Here is a 26,767-nt window from a genome sequence, read left to right as displayed (position 1 = left end):
ATATTTCCTCACACCAGTCAGTTCTCCACATGTAACAGAGTCACAACTATTGATGTTTCAACCACGTAGGTCGTCATTTTCACACATACACAAATAGTCACTGATTTATAGCCACCACTGGCTTCTCATGAAGTTTCTTCACACACACAAACTCAACCTCTCTCCTACCTCTTCACACTCACGGCCCCACAGTCTCTGATTATAGCTCAGAGTCTCACACACATACATAATCACACAGTATCTCAGACATTGTCTGTCGCCTTGCCTCACATTTCTTCTCAAGCAGCTTCCAACATACCAGTGTTTGATGAACAGCCTTTAAGAAAGTCTCTTGCAAAGGTTTACACATACCCATGCAATCGGCTCCTCAGACTCTGCCCCAGTCACCCATTCAGTGTCAGGATCGCTTTCCCTCCGTCAGTTTCTGACATCTGTGGTCACTAATTCACAATTGGTACGAGGCTCTCAATAAGCCTTAGACGCAGTCTCTCATGGCCTGTGTCAGCCATTTACACCATCATTTTCATCAGTCAGCTTATCATATACATTCAAACCTAACTATAGCTTTGCTGGTTTCTTTTTTAAAATCTTTGTTTTAAATCCTCACCTGAAGATATCTTTTCCCATTGATTTTCTAGAGAGTGGAAGAGGGGAAGAAGGGGGCGGGGAGAGAGAGAAACATTGATGTGAGAGAGATACATCGATTGGTTGGCACACACACCTGCCAGGGCTGGAGAACCTGCAACTGAGGTATTTGCCTTTGATTGGGAATGAACCCGTGACCCTTCAGTCTGTGGGCCAACACTCTAACCACCGAGTCAACTGGCCAGGGCTTTGCTGGTTTCTTTTACATACCAATCACATGGTCTCTCAGTGTCCCGTATTCTCAGTTTTTCACAAAAATATAGTCTGTGACTTACACTCTTCTATGAAATGTGTTTCACAGACCCACATACTCTCACACGACTGCTCAATTTTCTTTCTGACTTGTTCCTTATCCTCTCTTACAGTTATGTGGCCTCTTGTACCATTTCAGACACACTTAGTCCCATCATTTTCTCAGTCCCTGAACCTGTGGGCTAGACTGGAGTAGTTAATTGTCAATTAATTTGCAACTAGTTTTACGTTCATGCGTGCAAGCGCACACGCATACACACGCACACACATGATCTCAGCCTCTCATACTCTCCCAATCACAGATATTTTTCCAGTTCCTCTGTCTTTGCTAGTCTCACATGAACAGTTTTCATACATATAATCACGCATTCTCGTATTTTGTCTCAGACACCCATTTAGCCTCACAGCCATTTTCTCATACAATCAACTTCTCACACATGCGCTCCCATAATTTTAGCCGATACGACAGCCTTGCATGAACAGCTTCACACACAATCCATCTCCTGACACTGAGCCACCTGCTGACATACAATGAAGTTTTTCACCTGCGCACAGTCCCTGGCAAGCTCTACCACACTTTTATACTCACAGGCTCTCACACTTTTTTTATTTTTATATATATATTTTTGATTTCAGAGAGGAAGTGAGAGGAAGCAAGAGATAGAAACATCAAGGATGAGAGAGAATCATTGATTGGCTGCCTCCTGCATGCCCCCTACTGGGGGTCAAGCCTGCAACCCGGGCATGTGCTCTTGACCGGAATCGAACCTGAGACCCTTCAGTCTGCAGGATGATGCTCTATCCACTGAGCCAAACCAGCTAGGGCACTCACACCTTGTTTTGACCACTCAATTTGTCTTGCTCATCTTGTCAAACAGTGACTGGTCCGGTCTGCAGTCCCCACTACCTTCTCATAAACGTTACTTCACACACACCACCAGTGTCTTATACAGTACCTTAACCACTCATTCATTTTTACGGTGATTTCCTGACACAAAGACACAATTCTCACACAGACACAATGTCAAGTTTGTGGTTATAACTTCCACTCTCTCACACACGGTTTCACACACACACATACATACAATCACAGCTTTCTGGTGTTTTTTTTTTTCACACCTGGCTACTGTTCTTCTCTCTCACAATCAATCTCACACCATCACTGCCTTTTATACATATAATGCTTGTCACACTCGGTCCCCCGAGGGAAAAAATGCAAGCAGCCTCCAGCATCACCTTTAAAAATATATATTTACAGGAACAATTCCCCATTCTCTGGTACTCTTAGAAAAAAAAAAAAGATCCATTTGCGGGGAAGTAAAACAAACAGTGGAGACAGGTGTAGCACTGTCCCCCAAATCACCACCCCCCAGGTCCCCAGGCCTGGGCTGGGCCAGTGCTGACAGGCGGTGAGCCCAGGAGTCCTCTGAACCCACCCTCTTCAGCCTGGAATTCAGACAGGACAGGCTTTATGCCCTCCTGTTCCTCCCTCCCAACTCCAGGGACACTTAAAGGGTCCTTTGTACCCGCCCGCAGGAAATTGGGGGGCTGGGAGGGAGGGAGCTGAAAATACACGTGATATCAAAAATAAACACTTGGGGGTGGCAGGAAGATTCCCCCCCCAAATCCCTTCCTTCCCACCCACCCCATCTCCGATATAGGAAGAGATTCCCCCTCTCCCTGTCTAAAAGCCCAGTTTAAAAATAGATTATACTATCAAAATGGCAGAGGGTGGGGGACAGGAAGACCTGGAGTACTGGCTGGAGGGGTCCCCCAGACGGGGACCACTCCCACAAAAAAACCCTCCATTGGGAGGTAAGAGGCAGGACCCCAGGAATTTGGCAGACACAGGAATGGCTTCTCAGGGACAGAAGAAAAGGGCGTTCGCCCCCAGCCAAAAAGGTGGCCGACAAATGACAGGCTGAGAAAGAGGCTGGGGGTGGGGGTGAGAATCCCTCACCCAAGGGTGTGAGTCTGACTTGATCAAGACCCCTCAAACCATTTAGGGGCACAGGTTCTTCCGGGACCCTTGGGGATAGCTAGAAAGAAGAAACCGCCACGAGCTAGCTCTTCCACCCACACCCCAAAAAGGAGACAGGGCCCCCTCAGCTTCCCAAGGGCAGGCTGAGAAATAAATAAAGAAAGGGCCTTCTCAAGCCAGACCCTGATTGTCTCATCTTGGGGAGGGGGGAAATGTGGAGCTGGGGGAGATGTCCTCACCACTCCCCGCCCCCAAAAAAGGTTGAGCCAGGCTCCTCCCAGTGGCCTTCAAAAAATAAATAAATAAACCGCCCCCACCACTGCGGTAGGAGACGTGTAAGGGCGGCCACTGGGGGGCTGACCAAGCAGAGAGAAACTGTATGTTTTCTGTGGAAGAGTTATTGAGAGATCCTTCTTCCTTCCTTAGAATCCCCACCCCGCCGTGACCTCGGCACAAGTCTGTCAGCTGAACTATGTTTCTCCTTGAGACGGCTGGCTGCAGAGAAGTTCAGGGCATAAGTCACCCCAGCGAGGGGTGGTGGCGGTGGTAGTCATGGCTTCTGGGGCCCTGGGGAGAGCACCACGGGGGTGGAGAGGCCATCCACGCTGATGGAGGGGATGTGCACCTGGGCGCTGCCACTGGATGGAAACTGGGAACAGAAACAGGGAGAGGTCATGGGTGGGGGCCGGGGCTAGGTTCTCTCGCCCGCCCTGAGATGGGGGGAGGAGCCTACCTGGAAGGAGAGCTTGGCCGGGCTACGGGGTGCAATGGGACTCAGGGTGCTCCAGAAGTGAATGCTGGGGGGCAGCGAGCTGGGCGTCAGCAGCACCGGGGTCTGTGGGGAAGGGGTGGTTGGAGCTCAAGTGAGCAGAGAGGGCAGGTGGGACAATGGAAGTAACTTGGTTCCAGTCCCACCAGAGAGCCTACTCAGCCTTCCGAGATCACGCACGCCGAGTGCACAGGCCTAGACCCGTGGTCGGCAAACTGCGGCTCGCGAGCCACATGCGGCTCTTTGGCCCCTTGAGTGTGGCTCTTCCACAAAGTACCATGGCCTGGGAGAGTCTATTTTGAAGAAGTGGCATTAGAAGAAGTTTAAGTGTAAAAAATGTGGCTCTCCAAAGAAATTTCAATCGTTGTACTGTTGGTATTTGGCTCTGTTCACTAATGAGTTTGCCAACCGCTGGCCTAAACTGTAACTACTAAGGCCATGCCTGTGACATGTCTTCAACTTGACATGGATGACCCTTCAACTCCTGAAAGCCCGCGCCAGCCTCACTTGTGGCTTTCAAACCTCACAAGTCATCATGGCTCAGGTTCAACCTCCAATTCCTCTGTCCCCCCTTTATACCTCACAGGAAGCCCGCTAAGCAAATCCCAGCCCCAAAGAGCCCCACTCGGGCTCCTCATGCCTCTTGGAAACAGTTGCTACACGAGGCCTCTCAGGCCTTGGATCCGCCCACAAAACTCCCCTCACCTGCCCTTCATTCTGACCCAGAGCCCTCAGCCTTGGAGTCTCGCTCTTGCCCTTCTTTCAATCAAGCCCTGTCCCCGCAACCAGTTGCCCTCGAAGGGGTCACCCTCCCCGCTCACCCCATAGATAACCCCGTGGGGGTCAGTCTACTGCCTCTCCACCAATCCCCTTGGTCCCGAGAGCCAGCCCCCGCCCCTCTGCAGACATTAGCCAATGGGTGCGCCCCGGGAGCCAGCCCACGCCCCTCTGCAGGCATTAGCCAATGGGTGCTCCCCAGGAGCCAGCCCCCGCCCCTCTGCAGGCATTAGCCAATGGGTGCGCCCCGGGAGCCAGCCCCCGCCCCTCTGCAGGCATTAGCCAATGGGTGCGCCCCGGGAGCCAGCCCCCGCCCCTCTGCAGGCATTAGCCAATGGGTGCGCCCCGGGAGCCAGCCCCGCCCCTGCGCAGGCACTCACCAATGTGTGCGTAGGCAGCAGGGATGGCGTCAGCACTGGCCCCGGTGCCTGCAGACCGGAGCCAGTGGCCGATCCTGGAGTCCGTTCGGGCCCCGGCCCCCCTAGCAGGCTAGGGCTGATGGGGAGCTCCAGGTCCCGGGGCTTGCGGCCCTTCTGAGGCTGGGCGATCTCCGTGCAGGGAGCTGTGGAAGCCCCGAGGCCGCCCGCGGGCCCTGCAGTCTCCATGACAACCGCAGGATGCCGGGCGGACACGCCCTCCGCAGGAGGGACTTCCCGCCCGGCCCTCGGGGCTTCCGGTGCGTACCCCGCCTCCCCACTGGCTGCGGCGGGGAGCTCTTCCTCGGGCTCTTCCACTTTCACTTCAGGGGGCAGTGGCCGACCCAAGCAGGGCTCCACGTTCGCTTCTTCCGATTTAAGGTTCAGGGTCTCAGGCGGGGTCAGAATGACCTGGGGGAGGAGGGAGGCGGTAGGGATTGCTGGGGTAGCGAAGCAGTGACTCCCCTTGGAAAGGGGGGCTTGGTCCTGGGGGCACAGCTGCACCAGGCGCGGCCCCTCCTGCAGGGCTAGGCCTTCGCCAAGGAAGCAGGGCCTTTTTGGGGGGCAGCTCCTCCTCTCTGGGGCCAGGGCTGGACTCCCAGGGACACTGCCCTAAGTCAGGAAAGCAGGAGTTCTCAAAACCTTTTCTTTAAAGGGCCAGCAGCATCTGCAGCATCTGCAGCATCTGGAAGCTAGTTAACAATGCAAATTCGAGCCCAGCCAGCATGGCTCAGTGGTTGAGCCTGGATCTAAGAACCACAATGTGATGGTTCGATTCCCAGTCAAGGGCACATGCCCCACTTGCAGCCATCCCTTGGGGGGGGGGGGGTGGGGGAGGAAGGGGGGCGTGTAGGAGGCAGCCAATCAATGATGCTCATCATTGACGTTTCTATCGCTCCCTCTCCCTTCCTCTCGGAAATCAATACAAATAAATAAATAAAAATGCAAATTCTTGGGCCCATCCCCAGCCCCATATAATCAGAAACACTGGGGGTGCACCCCAGCAACCTGCGGGTTAAAAAGCCCTTCAGCTGATTGTGGGAGTGCTGAAGTGAAAGAACCACTGCATTAAGCAAATATGAGAAGCTCTACACACCTAATACAAGGCGGGTGTACTACTAGCTGTGGCTTACTCCATCTCCTTCCTTCTCGGTACTAGCGTAGCTCACCTCCCCTTTCTCCACGGGGCCTTCCGTGTCCCTCCTCCAACCACAGCTCCTTTAATAGAACGTTTAAGTCCCTTCTCTTACCCCTCCTCCTCAGGAAACGGTACATCCCTCCTCCTACTGACTTTCCATCTTCCAGCCCTTACCTGCAGAGGCAGGCCAGCTTCCTCCGCCTCTAGGCAGGCCTCCAAGGGGCTTGGACTGGTGCTCCTGCTCCCCGAGGGGGGCGCTGCGGCTCCTGCGGGGGCGGCGTTGGAAAGCACTGAGATGGACCTCGGATGCAGGGGCAGCTGGAGCTGTGGCTGCAGGGACTGGATGGTGAAGGTGGAATAGAGGCCTGAGCGCATGTACTCGTTCCGGCTGCTTCGAGCCAAGGCGCCTGGGCCTGCCATTCCCGCACCCTTGGGTGTGCCTGGCTTCCCGGAGGCAGTGTCCCCGGGGACGGCATGTGCAGCGGCGGGGGCCACATTGGCCACAGTGGAGGTGACAGACACCTCAGGCTGGGGCGGACAGTCCTCAGTGGAGCACCCTGCGACCTCGGGATAGGACACAAACTTGTAGACGAACTTCTGGCCACTCACTTTGCGGATGATGTTCTGGGAAGGGAGGAGACAGGATAGGGGGCCTTAGAAGAAAGGGCCAGGGTGGAAGGGGAGTGTGGATTGGGATGGGTGGGTGGGTGGCGGGGGGGTGTCTCCTGGTGCCTTTTTCCCCTGTTGTCCTTCTCCTGTCTTTTTCCATATACACCACGCCGCCTCTGTGTCTGTCTGTCCGTATGTTCCCCCTCCCAGCCTATTTCACATCTCACCCCTCTCTCTCAATTTGGGGGCTCTCCCCTTCTCCTCCTTCAGTTCTTTTCCCTCTTTCTTCCCCATCCCGATTCCCCTTTCTGTACTTCCCCCCGTTTCTCCCCCTTCTGTAGTCTCCCCTCCACAATTCTTTAGTTAACTGCCCTCTCCCCTTTCCCTGTCTCCTCTCTGTATCTCCCCCATCCAACCCCCTCTAAGTCTCCCTCTGTCACTCTTCATCTCCATCAGTCTGATTCCCCTCCCCGCATCTCAGACACCCCCTCACACTTGGTTGCTCCTTTCCATGATGGGGCCCACATAGGGGAGTAGGTGCAGAAGCAGAGTTTCCTCCCGGCTCCAGGAACCAGGCGTGTCTTGGGTTAACAGGGTCACACCTTGGGGGTGGCTGCCCAGGACACAGTTTTGGAGTCTAGCTAATGTCGTAAGACAGGAAAATGAAGTAACTGATATAAATGTTGGAAGAGACTCCATTAATGTAGAAGAATGTGGTGATGAATTACTAAAATAGAGGATTCTTTAAAGCTATTGACACAGGAGTGGAACAGGACAAGGTCACTAGGGAGGACAGGGTGAGGAGCCACATTCTTTTTTTTTTTTTTTCTAGGAGCCACATTCTTAAAACCTTTGTGGAGGTTTAAGCTACGGCAGTTAGGAAATGAAGTAACTGAGAGCAACTAGACAAGAACATTGAGATGTTGACATTACTTTGGGGAGAATCTCAAGGCTGGCTTAGGTGGGTCCCAGAGCATGTTTGGGATATTTCAAGACAGAGCTAGAGGATCTCAGAGCACAGTGAGGTAACCTCATTATTAATACTGTTTTGGAGGTTTGAGCTGAAGAAATAAAATATGAAAATGGAATAAATGACCTGTGTGCGGCATAGGTCCAGGGCTGTTCTGGGGGCACTGCGGTACCCTGGGGACATCTTAATGCTGGTCAGGGTGGGTTTGTGTTTCTCGTTAATATTGTTTTGGAAGTTTCAGGTAACGAAAGAAAATTAAGTAACTGGTATAGATGCTGGGGGAAAGGGCAAATCCAGCGCTGGCGTGAGAGGAGGAAGAAAGTTTCAAATTTTCGCTACAAGAATAAGATGATAAAATAATTGATATAAACATTGGGGTAGACCAGTGTTGCTCTGAAAACACAAGAGGATGGGGTGTGGGGCTGGCATTATACATGTTGTTTGGGAGGCTTTAGCTAAAGGAATAATAGAAGAAAAGGAAATAATTGACGAAAATGTTAAGGGTCTCAGAGGATGAGGTAGGGAAAGCTTAGCATGATACCGTCATGGAGGTTTTGATTCTAGGAATAAGAATCTTCTGCAATTCTTATTCTGGAACAACAGCAGATTATGAAATAACTGGAGGAATCTAGGACTTGTTCAGGGTTTCCAAAGCACAGGATGAGAAAAAGTTATTAATACTATTTTCAAAAGTTCTGCTATAGGAATAAGGTAAGAAAATGAAATGTTATGTGGGGTGTAGTGGGGCAGCATTACTTTGAAGGTTTTAGCCAAAGCAGTAAGACAAGAAAATAACTGAGATAAAATGTTTGGGGGAAGCCCAACATTGGTCTGAGAGTACCAGAGGATAAGGTAAGAAATGATCAAGTTTAATATTGGTTTCAAAGTGATAGCTATAGCAATTAAGAAAAATGAAATAACCGATAGAAAATTTGGGGTTCCCTGCCCTAATCCGTGAGGCCTTACCTTATCATAGTAGTACCGCAAAGCCCGGCTGAGCTTGTCATAATTCATGTTGGTCTTGTTTTTGCGCAGTCCCCACAGCCGGGCCACCTCCTCGGCATCCACCAGCTTGAACTCCCCGCCATCCCGTGAGGTCCAGGAGATAATGTGGCCGTTGCCTTGTTCTCTCAACAGCTGCAGCAGAAACTGCCACAGCGTCACAGAGGGGTCCATCGCTGGGGGAGTGCTCACGCCATCCCAGGGGTACCTGGAGGGCAGATGGTTCAGAGCTAAGAGGCTGTGGACACAGGACGGGGCAGAGGTCAGCGTCAGCAGGAGGAGGATTCTTTTTTATTTATTTATAATTTTATTGATTTTTTACAGAGAGGAAGGGAGTGGGATAGAGAGTTAGAAACATCGATCAGCTGCCTCCTGCACACCCCCTACTGGGGATGTACCCACAACCAAGGTACATGCCCTTGACTGGAATCGAACCTGGGACCCTTCAGTCCGCAGTCCGACGCTCTATCCACTGAGCCAAACCGGTCAGGGCAGGAGGAGGATTCTTTTCTTGCAATCTTGCTTCCACCTCTGCCCGCAAAGCCCACCATCAATCCCTCAACACCCTCAAACTCAATTCTTAGCTCCTCAGCCTGGCTTTTTACAAAAAAAATATATCTTTTATTGAATTTTTACAGAGAGGAAGGGAGAGGGATAGAGAGTTAGAAACATCGATGAGAGAGAAACATCAACCAGCTGCCTCCTGCACACCCCCTACTGGGGATGTGCCCACAACCAAGGTACGTGCCCTTGACCGGAATCGAACCAGTCCGCAGGCCGACGCTCTATCCACTGAGCCAAACTGGTTAGGGCTCTCAGCCTGGCTTTGGATGACCCCTGTAATGGCATGAGACTTTGGGAGGCACTAGGAGAGTATGAATGAATTTTGCATGTGGGATACATGTGAATCTTTGGGGGCCAGAGTGCAGACTGTGGTAGACAGAGTAATGTCCCCCCAAAGATGTCCATATCCTAATCTCTGGAGCTTGTGAGTATATTATATTACATGTCAAAAGGAACGTTGCAGATGAATTTAAGGTTCCAGATTTTAAAATGGGGAGATTACTCTGGATTATTTGGGTGAGCTCAATCTAATCACATGAACTCTTTTTAAAAAAATATTTTATTGACTTTTTACAGAGAGGAAGGGAGAGGGATAGAGTTAGAAACATCGATCAGCTGCCTCCTGCACACCTCCTACTGGGGATGTGCCCGCAACCAAGGTACATGCCCTTGACCGGAATCGAACCTGGGACCCTTCAGTCCGCAGGCCGATGCTCTATCCACTGAGCCACACCGGTCAGAGCCACATGAACTCTTAATAAAAGTAGAAGAAAGGGGGAGAAAGGCAGCTCAGAGAGAGAGAGACTGACAGAAGAGGCAGGAGTGATTCAAAGCATGAGAGGAACTCAACCTGCCAGTGCTAGCTGAAGGTGGAACGTGGTGGCCTCTTCAAGCTGGGAATGGCTCTTGGCCGACAGCCAGTAAGGAAATGGGGACCTCACTCCTACCACCTCAGGGAACTGAACTCTGCCAGCAACCTGAGTGAACAGGAAATGCACCCTCCCCTGGAGCCTCCAGAAAGGAATGCAGCGCTGCCCACACCTGGATTGAGTCTGCTGAGACCGGTGCCGAGCTCCTGGTGCACAGAACGGTGATAGAATACGTTTGTGTTGTTTTAATTAAGCAGCTAAATGTATTTGTGACAGCAGGAATCGAAAGCTAGTCGAACGTTCCTAACCTGAACGTTCTCGTTTGCATGTTCGACCACATCAAACATCAAAGTGTTCCAGGAGGTTCTTTCTGCCAGCCCCCCTCGAAGGCTGCTCACTCCATGTGGGGCTCCGTTCCTCTGCCTAGAAGTCTTCCTCATCGTTCAAGTCCTGGCACCGGGGGGGGGGGGGGAAGGGGGGGGTTGCCTTCATGAAGCCTTTCTGGAACTGAATGCCTGCTTTTCTCTGTCCATCTCCCCACACTCCTCAGACCTGCTCCTGTCCCTGTGTTCTCCTTCATGGCAACAGCTACACTGCCATTTATTGAGTGCTTAATACATGCCAGGCATTGTTCCAATCAGGCAACATGGCTTCTTGGACAATCCCCCAGGCTCTACAACCAGACTGCCAGGGCTGGACGCCTGCCTGGTTCTGCAACTTGTTAGCAGTGTGATCCCTGGGAATGTCCTTTAACTTTGTGCCTCAATTTCCCCATCTGGCAAAAGAGGGATCAGAATAATACCACCCAGTTCATAGGGTTATTTGCAGAATAAACATAATACGCCAGGGGTATGATAAGCTCTAAACCAATATTCATTTCGGATTTGTTCATCATCTATTTTATTCGCTATTCCAAAAAGCTCTTAAGAACAGAAGGCTTCTTTGTAACCATTTTGGCAGCAAAACCTGATCTGACACGAAACCAGGCCCTGTGTGGTCTTCACTGATCGTTCCTCAGTGTGACTGTTCGTGCGTTTTTGCTGCAGAAATCTGAATGCGGCTGATTACGGAGCTCACTAAGGGTGTTATGTAACATCTTGGATGTGCACCTTGTCACCCTGTGCAAACCTGAGAAATGTGCCATTCTGAAACATCTGGCCCCAAGGCTTTCAGATAAGGGCACACAGACCTGTGCTGTTATTTTTCTAAGTACTGACTCATTTCTCCCTCGTCACAACTCCGGGACGTAGGTGCTCTGCTGATTGCTAATTTATAGAGAGGAAGCCGAGGCACAAAATGTCTAAATGACTTCTACAGGCCACACAGCTCTGTCGGTGGCAGAGCCAGGATTTGGACCCAGGCGGTCAGGTTCTAGTTGTCCAAGCTCTCAAACCATTAGGCTAAGTGGCCCTTCACAATGACTGCTCCTTCGGTGTGTCCTGCAGAGAACGGGACCTTCCCTGTACCCCCAAAACTGCTCTTTTTGCTGAGCATGAATTGGAAATAAACACGAGCTTCCTATTCCTTGCAGAATGAGGGTTCGTCAATCAACTGTTCACAGGCTGGGATTGTTGGGTTAAGAATAAGACCTTCCTTGCCGAAACCGGTTTGGCTCAGTGGATAGAGCGTTGGCCTGCAGACTGAAAGATCCCAGGTTCGATTCCGGTCAAGGGCATGTACCTTGGTTGCGGGCACATCCCCAGTAGGGGTTGTGCAAGAGGCAGCTGATTGATGTTTCTCTATCATCAATGTTTCTAACTCTCTATCCCTCTCTCTTCCTCTCTGTGAAAAATCAATAAAAAGATTAAAAAAAAAGAATAAGACCTTCCAAATCAGGTGTCAAAGTACCTCCCTCTATTATTTATAGCGTGATTCTTTAATCTGTATAATTAAATATATAGTATGATCCTCTCTTTAATTTTTATTGATTTCAGAGAGGAAGAGAGACAGAAACAGCAATGATGAGAGGGAATCATTGACCAGCTGCCTCCTGCATGCCCCCCACTGGGGATCGAGCCCGCAACCCGGGCATGTGCCCCTGACCAGGAATCGAACCTGGGACCCTTCAGTTCGCAGGCCGACGCTCTATCCACTGAGCCAAACCAGCCAGGGCTGATCCTCTTTTTTAAAACTAGGTTTTTATTGATTTTTTTTTTTAAGGGAGAGGGATAGAGAGATAGAAACATTGATGAGAGAGGAACATCAATCAGCTGCCTCCTGCACGCCCCCTACTGGGGATCGGGCCGGCAACCTGGGCATGTGTCCTGACCGGAAATTGATCTTGGTTCACTGGTCGAGGCTCAACCACTGAGCCACACCAGCAGGGCGAGTATGATCCTCTTATGTCGGAGCTGTTTCAAAGTTCATTCAGCAGAGACAATTTTAGGCAATTATACAAGCCACAACGCCACGAAGTGTCCAGGTTAGAGAGTCCTGGCATCGGCGCTCTCGCTGAGTTTATTCCGAAGGCCTGCTGGTTTCAGAGGCACTAAGAGTTCAGTGTGACTCCTGGTGGCGAAGACAGGCAATTTCAACAGTTTCCCTTTCAGGGGCAACCGGACCTATCAATGTAGGTGCCATCTGACAGCTTCAAGCCTCAATAGCACACAGGGCTTTATGTTTTGTTTATGATTACATTTCCCACTTGACCCCTACTAAAAGCTCTAGTAACCTGTCTTATTCGAATGTGTTCACCTTTCTTCATCTCATTTATTTTTTTTAATTTTTATTGATTTTTTACAGAGAGGAAGGGAGAGGGATAGAGAGTTAGAAACATCGACGAGAGAGAAACATTGATCAGCCGCCTCCTGCACAGCCCCCCACCGGGGATATGCCCACAACCAAGGCACATGCCCCCAACTGGAACCAAACCCGGGACCCTTCAGTCCGCAGGCGGACGCTCCATCCACCGAGCCAAACCGGTCAGGGCTCAGCCATCATTTACTGAGTGCCTACTGTAGGCCAGGTGCTCTAGTGAAAGTGACATTTCCGTGGGGAAGACAGACAAGAAACGAGATCAACAAGTCAAGAATGTCAGATGATGACAGAGCCATGGGGGGAAAAATGAAACAGGGAAGGAGTTCTTTTTTAAAGGCTAGTCAGGGAAAGGTCATCACTGAGGGGGTGACATTTGAGCAGAGACCTAAAAGAGGTGAAGGAGTCAGGTTGGATGACCTGGGGAGCAGTTCTGTGAGCGGAGGAAACTCCCTGAGGCTGGAGGACAGAAGAGTCCGGCATGGCTGGACGGGAGGGCGTTAGGGGACAGTGGGAGAGGCGAACAGAGGGGCGACGGGGGCCAGACTGAGGGAGCCTTTTTCGGGCCCTGTAAGGACTTTGACTCTGCGTGAGACAAGAGCCATCAGACTGCTGTGATAGGGATGTTGTGAACAGGATCCGTCTGGCTCTTGTGAGAACTGACCAGTGGCTGAAGAGGCTACTGCAATAGTCTTAAGCGAGAGATGGTGGTGGCAGCAGCGGGATTTACTGACGTGCAAGATGGGGGTGAGAGCCGAAACCGGTTTGGCTCAGTGGATAGAGCGTCGGTCTGCGGACTGGAAGGTCCCAGGTTCGATTCCAGTTGAGGGCATGTACATTGGTTGCGGGCACATCCCCGGTAGGGGGCGTGCAGGAGGCAGCTGGTTGATGTTTCTCTCTCATCAATGTTTCTAGCTCTCTATCCCTCTCCCTTCCTCTCTGTAAAAAATCAATAAAATATATTTAAAAAAAAAAGATGGGGGTGAGAGAGGAACCAAGGGTGATTCTAAGTTTGTGGCCTGATCACCTGGAAGGATGGGCAGAGAGAACAGCATGTACAAAGGCTCTGAGGTGGGCACACGCTTGGCATACGACATCAGGAACATCCTGGGAGTTCACCCAGTTCCCATTTCTGAGGATTTGTACGTCCTCTTCTCCCTTCCCTACGATGAACGCTTTATCACACAATCATTGAGTTCCAGTATCTTCCAGGCAGAATTAATTCTTCCTCTTGTGATCCAAGGCACCGAATAACCTGTCTGCCCTTGCAAAGCTGTTCTTCTCTCTGCGTCTTCACCCTCGCACTCCTTGGCCCTGTTCTAGCTGTGTGACCTTGAGTAAGTTACTCAACCTCTCTGAGTCCGTTTCGGCATCTGGAAAATGGGGATATTTCATTCGCAGAGTACATTAGCCTCAAAATACACCTCCTCTCAAAGGCTTCTGTGAAGATTAAATGGCGATATATGTAAAGGGCTTATACAAGTATCGCTAGCACATGGGAGACACTCAAGAAGTGTTAGCTATTTGCTAGTGTGTCATCCTGCTCCCTCCCCAAACCCCTCCAGCCCAGCCTTATGTATCACCATGACCTATTTACCACCTGGCTCCCCTTACAGCTCAGATCTCGCCTCCAATCGCTCTCTCCACTCGGCTCCAGCTACACTGGCCTCCTCTGTGTGCCTTGCACATGGCAGGTGCAATCCCGGCTCAGGGCCTTTGCATCAGCTGTGCCTTCTGTCCAGGGGACTCTTCCGCTAGACATTATGGCTCCCTCCCTCGCTGACCTCCTTCAGGCCTTAATTCAAGAGCCACCTTCGAAATGAGGCCTGCCCTGTGCCTAAGATTTTTAACCACCCTAATACTCTATTCCTACCTTCCCTAACTTCATTTTTCTTCCTCAGCACTTGTCGAAAATACTATCTATTTTTACTTGTTTTATTTATATAGTCTGTCTCCTCCACTTTTAACAAAACGTATGCTCCACAAGAGCAGGAATTTCTGCCTATTTTTTCCCCTCCCACATCTCCAGTCCCTAGAAGAGCGCCTGGTACTTACTAGATGCTCAGTCAAGTGTTTGATGAATGAACAGTCCCAACTAACTAGCCTCTTAACTAGTTCTCAAATGCCCTCTTCATTCCCATCTGCTCCCCGCCCTGATGTGTCTGAAATTATATGTTTCCCACTCATTCGTGCAATAAATTTGTACTAAGCACCTACTATATACTAGGGATATTTTTAGGTGCTGGAGACCCAGCAGGACTAAGCAGACAAAACCTGTAAGCCTTCACGGGACTTCTAATGGGGAGAGGCAACACAACAAACTGGTCAACTATACAGTGTGATCCACGGTAATAAAGGGCAAAGGAAGAAATAAAGCAGGGGGGGGGGGGTCTCAGCCCTGCTAGGTGTGCAGGTTCTGATGGTCAGGGATGAGGTGACATTTGAACAGAGTCCCAAGAGGAACCATGACCAGGGGATAAAGTGTTCTGGGCAGGAAAAAATGGCCAATGTAAAGGCCCTGAGGCTGGACCACTGTGAACTGGAGGACAAGTGAGGAGGTCAGTGTGGCTGGAACATAGTTGGGAGTGTAGGAGGTAAGGCCAGAGAAGTTACTTGCTTCATTATTTTATATATATATATATATATATATATATATATATATATACACACACACACACACACATACATACACACACAGATATAGATACATTTGAGAGAGGAAGGGAGAGGAAGAGAGAGACAGAAACATCAATGATGAGAATCATTGATCGAATGCCTCCTACACGACCCCCACTGGGGATTGAGCCCACAACCTGGACATGTGCCCTGACCAGAATCGAACCCGGGACCCTTCAGTCTGCAGGCCAATGCTCTATCCACTGAGCCAAACCAGCCAGGGCTACTTGCTTCATTATTAACTCACAGGTATTCTTTACTTACACTGGAGTGGAGTCTAGTTCTACCCCCCCCCCCCCCATTTTACGAAGGAGGAAACAGGTGCAGAGAGAAAATGGTTAAATTACTAAGGTCACACAGCTTCTGGGATTGGGGATGGAAGGATGCTGAGATAAAATAGGCAATGGAGCCTTCCCGGCGTGGCTCATTGGTTGAGCGTGGACCTATGAACCAGGAGATCATGGTTCAATTCCTGATCAGGGCACATGCCTGGATTTTGGGCTCCATCCCCAGTGTGGGGTGTGCAGGAGGCAGTCGATCAATTATTCTCTTTCATCACTGATATTTCTATATCTCTCTCCCTTCCTCTCCGAAGTCACTAAAAAATAATTTGGTTTTTAAGGAGTGGGGCCTCACATGGAATGGGATGAGCAGAAAGGGCAGCATCAAAAACTACCCTGTGTCCTGAGGGGCACCCTAACTTGGTGCTTACTGGGTCACCTTTGAGTAAGGTATTTAACCTCCCTATGCCAAAGTTTCCTCAGTACCTATCTAGCAGGGTTATGGTGAGGATGAAATGAGCTCATCAAGATACAACACTTCGCTTGGTACTCATAAATGTTAGTAGGTGCTCAATAAATGTTGGCTCCTGTTAGCATTATCACTAATATATTCATTTACAGCGAGGAAGAACATCTTAATGGTTAACAGTGTGCATGAGGGGGGTGTTCCAGAGTAAAAAAGACTTGGGTTCAACAAGCAGACAAGCTGATCCACTATTAAGAAGGAGAGGGGGGTTCAGGGAATGCCACAACTGATCCACACCACAAGGAAAGGAGAGGGAAAATAAAAGCACACGGGCTGACCCTCCTGGAGGAGGGATTGCAAAGCACTGGGCTGTGAAGGCAAGCACATGGGTAGCCGGAAGGCTAATGAACAGCTCCATTGCAAAGGTGGGGTGGCGGCGGTGTAAAGGCTTATCTTATTTACGGAGCAAGGGGTGTAGAAAAATAGATCGACTGCTGCACAATAGTGGAGGGGAGGGGGGGGGGGGAGTCATCACACAGGGATTGATTAAAAGGAGAGGGACAAGGCCATGGGCTGGGCTGCTGATTATGGGGAGATATGAAGCACTAAACTGACCCATTGTTAACAGGAAGGGAGAAGCCCAAGGACCGAAGGAGTGTCACTCTACAAGAGGGAGGACAGGGCAATCGGCTGATAAGTAGGGAGATGTGAATACAAGCATTTAGACTGACCCCCTGGAAAATGGTGTGCGCGCGCGCGTGTGACAGAGCCATGGGGACAGATGTACTGGGGGACTGGAGGGGGCAGGAATACAAATCCACAGGTTAATTGAACGTTAAAGAGGAGTGGAGGGGGTCCAACGCCACGGATTGATTCGCTACAGGAACAGGAGGGATGGAACAAACAGGGTCACAGACGGGGCCCCTGAAAGTTGAGGAAAGGAGAAATCCACTCAGAAGGACCGCCTGTCACAGTTGGACAATGCCAAAGACTGGTCCCCTGTGAGTGTGGATGGGGGGGGGGGGGCGCGCAAGACCATGGACGAGTCCACTGGAAAGTGAGGTGGGGAGAAATGTAAGCACGCAGACCGATCCACTACTAAACAGGAAGGGGGGGGTAGGCCACGGTCAGATACATTACAAGGGGCGAAAGAAGGGGGCAATGCCACAGGCGGGTCCCCCAGCCGTGGTGGCGGCGGTGGGGAGTCGAACACCAGCAGGCCACGGGCCAAGCCACATCCCTCGCGCGGGGGCGGGAAGGAGACGTGCGGTCACGGACCCAGCCCTCCACCCTCCAGGCCCCGGCTCACCTGTGCGGAGGGCAGCGGCAGTGTCGGCAGCTCCGGGGGGCGGGGGCTCCATGCGCGGCCCCACCGCCCCCCAGGCCCGGCTTCCGAGGCGGCGGTGACGGCGGTGACGGCGGCGGTGGTGGTGGCGGCGGCTGCGGCGGCGGCGGTGGCAGCGGCAACACCTAGAGGCCGCCCCTGCGCTTCCCTACCGCTCACGTGGGCCTGTGGAGGAGGAGCCGAGCGTTCCGCGGCTCGCTGATTGGCCAAGCGGCATAGATTGACCACAGCGGGGAGGCGGGCTCTGCTCCACAAGCTATGACCTGATTGGCCCAAGGGGAACTGATGGAACGCAGAAGGCGGGGCCCAAGGGGGCGTTCCCAGCCCCCTCGGTGCTACACGTTGATTGGCCCAAGCAAGACTGATCGGTGGGTAAGTGACAAGGCTCGGGGGGCGCCAGCCTCGCAGATTGGCCTGGACGGGATTGATGGAAGACCTCTGAGGATTGGGGTGCGTGGGCTCTGCTTGCTGCTGATTGGAGGATGAGGGCCTCCTAGACAGCTGCCAAAACACGACAGGGCGGTGCTGCCCTCCTTGCCGCTCAGCGGAAGCGGGCCTTATATGGAAGTGGGCGTAGCAGCCGGCAGTAAAGGGGTCGGGCCAGCGCTCAGCCTAGGCGGGTAGGGTAACTCTATAGCGATTGGCTAGAAAAGACAAATTTAGACCGCCGCAGAGGCAGGGCCGGACAGCTGCCAGACAAGTGAAGGAGCGGAGTGGCGGAAACTAAATGCCGAGGAGGGCAGGGTCGGGCTGCAGCCAGTTATAAAGGGGGGGAACTTGGCTCTGTATTTATTGGAAGCCGGACAAACCATAGACTAAGGGCAGGACCACGGAGGGCGGGATCTGGCTCCGTGCCCACTGGTGGAAACTGAACTATTTAGAAGCAGCAGTGAGGCCAATTTAGGGCGAGCCGGGCATGGTTGTAATTTAAGGTTCCTGAGGAATGATTAACAGGGGTCCTCAAACTTTTTAAACAGGGGGCCAGTTCACTGTCCCTCAGACCGTTGGAGGGCCAGACTATAGTTTTAAAAAAACTGTGAACAAATTCCTATGCACACTGCACATATCTTTTGAAGTAAAAAAACAAAACGGCAAAAACTCCGGCATGTGGCCCGCGGGCCGTAGTTTGAGGACGCCTGGATTAGGATGTGGGAGAGGGGGTAAACCTTGGGGCCGGGAGTGAAAGGCCGATTGCCCTGGGAACAAACCTCCACCCTGAATTGGCCCATTCGCTATCGTAATTAAAAGAGTAGTGCCCAAGATAAAAAAAAAAAAAGGGTCAGGCGGGGGCCCAGGTTGCCAAGACAACGGATGAGAGAGGGCAGAGCAGTAAGTCTAGTAGCAAATGCTGCCAGGTATCAGGCTGGAGGCAGGACTTCAGGGGGGCTTTAAAGAGTCCACACAGACGGGATCTCTGGGCCTCCTGGTAACTTGGTGCTTTAGACACAGGGCACCTTAGCAAACAGTAGGGGTGAGGGGGAAAATGAAGGGCCGTGTGACTCAAAAAGGCATGCAGGCTCTTTAATGTCTGGAGAGGGGGGCAAGAAGTCAATGATGAGGCTCCTCCGGGATATTCTGCAGGCCTTGCAGTTCTCTAAGCCCCTGAAAAAGAGGACAGACGTGATTGAACAGAGGCCCCACCCCAGGCTTGCTCTGACCTCCCCTCCCTCAGAGCCACCCTGGCTCCAGCTTGGCTCCGTTTATAGAGGGGGACAGATGGGCCTTCCAGTCCCTGGCTCTCTCCCTTCCTCAGGTCACCACCCTAAGTGCATTTGGAGACAGAGTCTGGGAGTGGGGTGAGCTGCTCTCACCTCCAGCAACATGTGGATATGGGCTTTGATATTCATTGAGTCCTTGGTGAGGCTGTCGCTGAGCCTGGAGAAAAGAAACAAGAAAGGGCGAAGTGGGCCCCACGATCAGAGGATGAGGCTTCCTCCTCACTTCAAGAGCTACCTATGTCCTGGACGACTTCCACGCAGCAGGTGGTCGGACACCCACTATCTGACCTGCTCCTATCCAGAAATGCCTGGCCATCATCTGAGCTGCACTAACTCAAAGAATTAATGAATTACCGAATCCCTACCCTACTCAACGCCAAGTGGTATTAGGTACTGGGGAGACAGCAGAAAACACAACAAACAAAAACTTCGGCCTCATGAAGCTCAAGTTCTCATTGAGAGGGACAACTGATGGAGTAAAATACAGAGTATGTCAGATGGTTCTAAGGATGAGGAAAAAAATTATAGACAATAAGAGGGAAGAAGGAGTACAGGAGTGGGGGCTGCAATTCTAATCAGAGTGCTTAGGGATGGCCTCACTGAGAAGCATTTGAGTCGAGACTTAAAATGAAGAACTGAATCATCTGGATATATGGAGGATGAATGTTATAGACAGCAAATGCAAAGGCACCAAGGTGGGGGTGCACCTGGCACATCTGAGGCACAACAGAGGCAGTGTGGCTGGAGAATAAGTGAAGGCGGATTGCAGGCGGTGAGGTCAGAGAGCGGGAGGCAGATACGTAAAACCTACAAGGTCATGGTTAAGGACTCTGGCTTTTACTGTAAGTGGGATTTGATCATAGCAGGAATGTGAACTGACTAGGGTTTTATTTATTTATTAAAATATATTTTTATTGATTTTTTACAGAGAGGAAGGGAGAGGGAGAGAGAGTTAGAAACATCGATGAGAGAGAAACATCCATCAGCTGCCTCCTGCACATCCCCTACTGGGGATGTGCCTGCAACCAAGGTACATGCCCTTGACCGGAATCGAACCTGGGACCTTTCAGTCTGCAGGCCGACGCTCTATCCACTGAGCCACACCGGTTAGGGCCTGAATAGGGTTTTAGAGGATCCATGTGGCTGCTCTAGCTGGTATGGAAGCAGGAAGCCCAGCGAGGAAGCTACTGCAATAGTCCATGGGAGACATGGACTCAGGCCACAGTAGCAGCAGTTGAGGTGAGGAGAAATAATTGGATTTGGGATATATTTTGAAGGTAGAGTCAACAGGACTTACCAAAGGGTTAGATGTTGGGTGTCATAGAGAGTGCTCAAGAAAGGCCTGAGCAACTGGGAAGCTAGAGTTGCCTGAAACCACTTTGGCCCTGGAATGTTGAGTTACACAAACCAGTGCATTCCTTCAATAAGCCAACTGGGTTCATTCTCACTCAAAAGAATCCTCAATGACAAAGGGTCACGGGAGGCCTTTCTGAAGAATGTAGAATGAGTAAGAGTTAAACAGTAGGAAGGTCTTTTCCACAAAGAAGACCAGACAGCAGGAAAAAGCTTTTTGAGGAGCAGTCAGGCGAGAGTATTAGAAAATTAAGTGAATGATGGAAGAAAATTGGGTCCAAGAAGAAGTAAGGGGCTAGATCACGCAGGATCTTGATATCATGATAAGGAATGTGGACTTCATTGTGCTGAGCTATCTGTAAATGCAGGAGTCAGTTTTAGGGAAACTAAATACTGTAAGAAAGTAGAAGGCTACGACACAGGATGATAAATTAGAAAAAAATAGTATAAACGTATTTACATATCAATATCTCCCAAATATATATCTTCAGTCCAGACCTCTCTCCCGATCTCCAGCCTTGGGAGTTTTAACTACATCTTCAAAAACCCAACCTTAATGTTTAACAAGCACCTCACACTTAACAGATCCTAGATTGAACTCCTGATCTTCTCTAGATCTGCTCCCTACCCCTGCCTTCTCCATCTCAGATAATGGCAACTCCATCCTTTCAGTTTTTCTTTTTCATCCTTCCAGTTTTTCAGCCCACAACCTGAACTGCTCTTTCACTCACACCCCACATCCAATCAAGCATTCTATTTAAAATTGTAACTACAATTTTTCTTATCTGCATTCCATGCTGTTCTCTGTAGAATGGTTTGTGACATACTACATCATATACATGTTTTCGTCTGTCTCCCCTTACTAGAATGTAAACTGTGTAAGATTTGGCAGAGATTTGGTCTGCTTTGTTCCCTGCTGTATCCCCAGGAACCAAAACAGTGTGTGGAACATAGTAAGCACCCAATGCATATTGAAGGAATAAGTGAATGACTATTCTACTCAAAGGAACGTGAAGTCCTCAAATGATGCTTATGGACAAGAAGTAAATAGAGGGTGTTGTTGCCAGAAAGCAAGAATGCTTTCAAGAAAATCTAGGGTAGTGATCAAAGAATAGAGGAATGAAATTGATCAGCTCGATCCCTTGATCAGGGACAATTTGAACATCAAAGAAAAGAATTAATGGTACAAGCTTAATCTATGAAAGGCTATGAGTTCAACACTTAAAAAGAAAAAAAGAAAAGTCATCAAATGCTAGTTGTAACACAAAAGGGATATATTTAATTTATTGCTACTGATTTAACATGTAAGGCAGTGTTAATAGTCATATGGTTATTCTGCTCCTTCTATAATGACATGTCTGTTTATGGGTGTGAATGTGTATTCTGTGTGTAATCAGGAAAGAATACACAAAGAGACCTGATCCTCCTACTCCCCAAACAAAGAAATATACTAAGAACAGGAAGGACTGATAGGACATTTTTGCTATATAAAATAACCTGAAAGAAAGTTGAAAGTTTGCCATACGAAACCACACATTTTAAAGAGAGCAAGCTACACAGACTCAAATCCTCATCTTCTAGAAAGAATAAACTTCTAGGGATTCCCACTAATTATAATTAAGAGAGATTCAACCAGATTTCTCATCACAATAAAGGACCACACCAATATATCAAAAAGACCAGACAAGGGAGCAGGCACTGACAACTTAAAGACATCAAGTCTCCTAAAATTAAAATCTATTTGAAAGGCTCATAAATCCTGTGACATAACAAGGAGAGTTTTGTTACAGAAAATGGTCTTGGTCTAAATGACCACCAGTTCAGAATTGCGTTGGCCTGTGAGAGCAGGCCCCTCAAGTAAACTGTTCACCAACTGGCCTGATCACTAAGGTTTAGAAATCTCAGCAGGTCTGAGGCTCTATTATGTCTAACACTGAGACCCTGGAAAGGTTTGAAAAGAGATGTACTGAAACCCTAAGGGAGGCAACGCTGGAAGAAATGAATGTAGGAATAAAGATCAATATAGCCCAGAAGGCATTTTAGATCAGTGATAGTCACTTTAGTGAGGTGCTGTTAATCTAAGTATATCGCTCAGGGTCCCCTCACTCACTCCACCTGAGCCATGCTCACCTCTCCTGGCAATTCCTCTAACACAGTAGGCACACTGGTCCCCTTGCCAGGAATGCTCTTCCCTGGACGGCCCCCTACCTTGTTCACTCAACCAAGTCACTCGAATGTCACCTCCTCCGGGAGGCTTTCCCTAGCTACATTTCAAACCTCTCATCCACACTCCCAATTCCGCTTCCCTGCACAAAACCTTAAAAGCAACCGGAGCCCATACTTTCTTCCCACATTGCCTCCCCATCACCACCAACAGAGGCCTGCTTCAATCCCCACTTTAACCTGTTACCAGCATTCACTTTTAGATTCATTCAACAAACACAGACTGCCTACTATATGCTATGTACTATTCTAGTCACTTGGGGCATAGACAAAATATCTACCTTTAGAAACCTTATATCCCAATAGGAGGCGGCAATGAACATCCGAAAGAAGTAAATTGCACAGTAAACATTAGGGGGTCATAAGTATCAGGGAGAAAGAAAAAGTAGAGCGAGGGAAGGGAATCAGGAGTGCCAGGGGTTGCAATTTTAAAGTTAGGTTACAGAAGACCTCTTTGAGGAAGTGACATTTTTAAAAAATATATTTTTATTGATTTCAGAGAGAAAGGGAGAGGGAAAGAGAGAGAGAAACATCAACGATGAGGGAGAATCATTGATTGGCTGCTTCCTGCATGTCCCCCACTGGGGATTGAGTCCGCAACTGGGGCATGTGCCCTTGACCAGAATTGAACCCGGGACCCTTCAGTCCTCAGGCCGATGCTCTACCCACTGAGCCAAACCGGCCAGGGCGAGGAAGTGACATTTAAGCAAGACTTACACTGAGGAAGGAGAAAGGAGCCACGCAGGAAGAAGTACTGCAGACAGAAATAACAGCCACTGCAATCCCCCTGAGGTGGGATCATTTTGGGGTTTTTTAAGAAGCCTGTGAAGGTCAGTGTGGTGAGAGCACTGAACGAGCAAAAAAAATAAAAAATAAAAAAATAAAAATAAAAATAAATAAAAAATTAACAGGTCTGGTCAGTGTGGCGTTGACCTATGAACCAGGAGGTCATGGTTCAATTCTAGGTCAGGGCACATGCCCGGGTTGTGGCTGGATCCCCAGTAGGTGGCACGCAGGAGGCAGCCGATCCATGATTCTCTCTCATCATTGATGTTTCTCTCTCTCTCTCCCTTCCTCTCTGAAATCAATACAAAATATAAATAAATAAATAAAAGATCTTAAAAATATTATCAGGAGGTGAAGTCAGAGGTATCTTGTTTTATTGTTAGTGATGCATAACAGTATAGGTCTTCTAGAATGTACGCCTTTAAGAAGCCCTCTGTCTTGTTCACTGCTGCCTCCCTACCTTCAAGCACAGAGTCTGCCATACAGCACATGCCCAAGACAGGTTGGTGCGAATGAAAAATACAAAGACCATTGTTGAGCGCTTAATATGTGCTACACCCAGGGCTGAGCTTTGCATCCCCCCTTTCTCCAGCCCTACCCCCGAGGCGGAGGGGAGATGGGTCCCTAAGTATCCCAGGAAGCCATGGGGAAAAGGAGAGGTGTTGCAAATGGTGGTGTTCTTAGACACTATCCTCATGGAATAGACTTACTCTGTGAGGAGGTTGCTCTTACGATCAATAAACTTGAGAGCTTCTGCCAATGTCAACTCCAGGAAAAAGCCATATCCAAGGGCCACGTAGATCCGTGAGGTGTCTGAGCTAGGGAAACAGTGGTTAGAGGGTTCTTATCCCTGTTTAGCATACCACACGGTTTATTTAAGACTTTTTTACTCCCCTCCCCTCCTTCCCTTCCCCAAACTGCAGCTCTGGGAGAGCAGGAATTTTGTCCTATTTTATTCACTGTCACATCTCCAGCTCCTAGCACAGTGTCTGGTACATAGCAAATACTAAAAAAAAAATATTCGTTGAACGAAGAAAGAAGAAAGCTGAACCCTGTGGGCTTAAAGGGGCGGGAAGACACTCACACAACTGTGTCAACGAAGAAATTACAGCCCAAATCCACCTGCATGTATAACTCCGAGTGTTTGGCTTCCTGTGGGGCCAGAAAAAAAGAGGGAGGGGTTAGCGGTCAACTTTTAGGCCACATGACAGGTTTCGGTCTGGGTTATCTCCTCCCTTGCCCCCAAAAGAAGGTACCCAACCTTGGCATCTTTACCTGGAGACGCTCAATGACATTTCTCAGTTGAAGGTATTTGGACAGCTGCTCATATACCTTGTCACGATGGTCCAGTACCTTTCTGATGGGACATGATGGGACAAGAGTAAATGGTGACCAACAGGAAGCCCTGTCCTTGGAATACCTCATATTATGACCCTCTGAGACCCTCAAGTCTCCGTGCCCTAAAGAGGGGCTTTAGTGCAGAAGTTAAGATTTGGACTCTGGGTCAGATTGCCTGGGTTTGAATCTAGGCTCTCCTTTTACTAGCTGTGTGACTTTGGCAAGTAAATAACCCCTTTGGGATTCAATTTCCCCGTCTATAAAATAGGGATGACAAGTATTACCTCCTAGAGTCATTAGATAGGTTACATGAGTGTTTACTATACAGTACTTAGAATAGTGCCTATCAAATAGTAAGCTCCATATGTGTTAGCTATTATTTATTAGTATTATTATATTACTCCCAATGCCTCCCTCCAATCAGAATGTCTTATTCTCACCCTAGAAAAATCCTCCATCCCTTTTAGGATGCGCTTTTAAAAAATTGTTTATTGATTTCAGGGAGGTTAGGTGAAGGAGAGATAGAAACATCAATGATGAGAATCATTGATAGGTTGCCTCCCCGGACTGAGGCCGAAACCCAGGCATGTGCCCTGAGGGGAAATTGAAAATCGCGACCTCCCGATTCATAGGTCCACACTCAACCACTGAACCACACCGGTGGGGCTAGGATGCTCATAATACTAGTTCTGAACACTCTATTTCCTGCTCAGATTGTAGTAATAGTTTTTCATACTCATTGAACCTCTAGTACCCACATTAAATCCTTTACAAGAACTGCTCAAAACCACTGATGGGTCAAGAGTAAAATGGAAGGATCCATCAACTTGCCCATTTCACAGATGAGAAAACTGAGGACCATAAAGGCCGGGCGAGGCACGTGTTCACACCGATGGCTAAATGGCCCAAACTGGTTTCGAACCCGAGAACTCTGGCCTAGGAAATCCAGCTCTTAACAGTTCAGTGACATCGCAGGCCGCGCGTGCGCGGACACATCCTCTATGAAGATGCCAAGTCCCAGTCAAGTAGCACCCCAACGGGCGCCCCTCCTTCCCTCTTGAATGGCGCGTAGGGCCGGGCTCCAAAAACCTTGCCCACCAATCAGAAGGCTAGGCCCTGACTCCTACCGCCCAGCTCACCACGTGGCAAGTGCCCTACGCCCCGCCCCCGCCCCCCCCCCCCCCACTGCCACTCACTGCAGGTCCCGCTGCAGCACGTCGGAGATGAAGGCTTCGTAGCGCAGCACTTTCTCCCCCGGGGCATCCAGGGCCCGCCGCTTAGGGGGCGTCGCCATGATGGGCTCCTGAGGAACAGGGAGGGGGAAGACCACGTTGAACACTCAGTGTGTCCGCAGACACAGTACATCCGCCCCCTCTCCACGTCGGGAGTGGGCACATCCGGCTAACGCTGGTGTGTGTGTGTGGGGGGGCCGTCCGCCTTCTTCCCCTTCCAACTCGGGGGCCCGCCACCCAGGGATACCCCAACGCGGCCCTCACCTTAGAGCCCCCGGCAGTAAGGAAGGTTGCTAAGAACCATGGCTTCCGGGTGGCGCGGTTGAATGACGTACGAAGAGGGCGCGGGCCAATCAAATAGCCAGGCGGGGCGGGGCTGTCCGAAGCGGAAGAAAAAGGAGCGGCGGAGAGGAGAGGGGCGGGGCTAGCGGACTCCCGGGAGATTGCGGAAGTGGCCGAGCGTGGGAACCCGGGCTGCGCGCGCGCGCGGAGCCTCCTGGGACCGTTGCGTGGCTGGGGGCGGGCCTTCCTGGGATTTGGCGGGTTCTGGAGCCGCCGGGATGCACCGTAGGCGTAGGGCATAAAAAGCATTTTGTATCTAAA

The 26,767-nt window shown here is 50.1% G+C and overlaps 2 protein-coding genes across 2 annotated transcripts; both read right to left on the bottom strand.

Annotated features, from left to right (window-relative positions):
• Positions 1-2,154: 2,154 nt before the first annotated feature.
• ELK1 (ETS transcription factor ELK1) lies at positions 2,155-17,761 on the bottom strand. Its single transcript, XM_079764967.1, has 6 exons — positions 17,479-17,761; positions 8,524-8,767; positions 6,153-6,602; positions 4,805-5,251; positions 3,612-3,713; positions 2,155-3,527 (listed from the first exon to the last, which is right to left on the bottom strand). Exons 2-6 carry the CDS (start codon positions 8,731-8,733, stop codon positions 3,429-3,431), a joined length of 1,308 nt encoding a protein of 435 aa, XP_079621093.1. The 5' UTR covers positions 8,734-8,767; positions 17,479-17,761; the 3' UTR covers positions 2,155-3,428.
• Positions 17,762-19,021: 1,260 nt separating this feature from the next.
• On the bottom strand, positions 19,022-26,535 carry UXT (ubiquitously expressed prefoldin like chaperone). Its single transcript, XM_079764974.1, has 7 exons — positions 26,429-26,535; positions 26,129-26,235; positions 24,870-24,951; positions 24,679-24,746; positions 24,305-24,412; positions 19,326-19,389; positions 19,022-19,116 (listed from the first exon to the last, which is right to left on the bottom strand). The coding sequence occupies exons 2-7, from the start codon at positions 26,224-26,226 to the stop codon at positions 19,063-19,065; spliced, it is 474 nt and encodes a 157-aa protein (XP_079621100.1). The 5' UTR covers positions 26,227-26,235; positions 26,429-26,535; the 3' UTR covers positions 19,022-19,062.
• Positions 26,536-26,767: the final 232 nt, after the last annotated feature.

This window comes from Cnephaeus nilssonii, assembly GCF_951640355.1.
Source record: "Cnephaeus nilssonii genome assembly, chromosome: X".
In the NCBI taxonomy this organism is placed as follows: Eukaryota; Metazoa; Chordata; class Mammalia; order Chiroptera; family Vespertilionidae; genus Cnephaeus; species Cnephaeus nilssonii.
The sequence above is the reverse complement of the archived record's forward strand: the minus strand, read 5'-3'. Positions and strand labels throughout refer to the sequence as shown.

Excerpts from the sequence above, each read along its gene's own strand:
- ELK1 (XM_079764967.1), bottom strand. The coding sequence starts at position 8,733 with ATGGACCCCTCTGTGACGCTGTGGCAGTTTCTGCTGCAGCTGTTGAGA. Across the intron at positions 6,603-8,523 it reads TGCGGTACTACTATGATAAG|AACATCATCCGCAAAGTGAG; the intron begins GTAAGGCCTCAC and ends CTCCCTTCCCAG. Across the intron at positions 3,528-3,611 it reads CGGCCAAGCTCTCCTTCCAG|TTTCCATCCAGTGGCAGCGC; the intron begins GTAGGCTCCTCC and ends TTCTGTTCCCAG.
- UXT (XM_079764974.1), bottom strand. The coding sequence starts at position 26,226 with ATGGCGACGCCCCCTAAGCGGCGGGCCCTGGATGCCCCGGGGGAGAAA. Across the intron at positions 24,952-26,128 it reads GTGCTGCAGCGGGACCTGCA|AAAGGTACTGGACCATCGTG; the intron begins GTGAGTGGCAGT and ends ATGTCCCATCAG. Across the intron at positions 24,747-24,869 it reads ATGTCATTGAGCGTCTCCAG|GAAGCCAAACACTCGGAGTT; the intron begins GTAAAGATGCCA and ends CTGGCCCCACAG.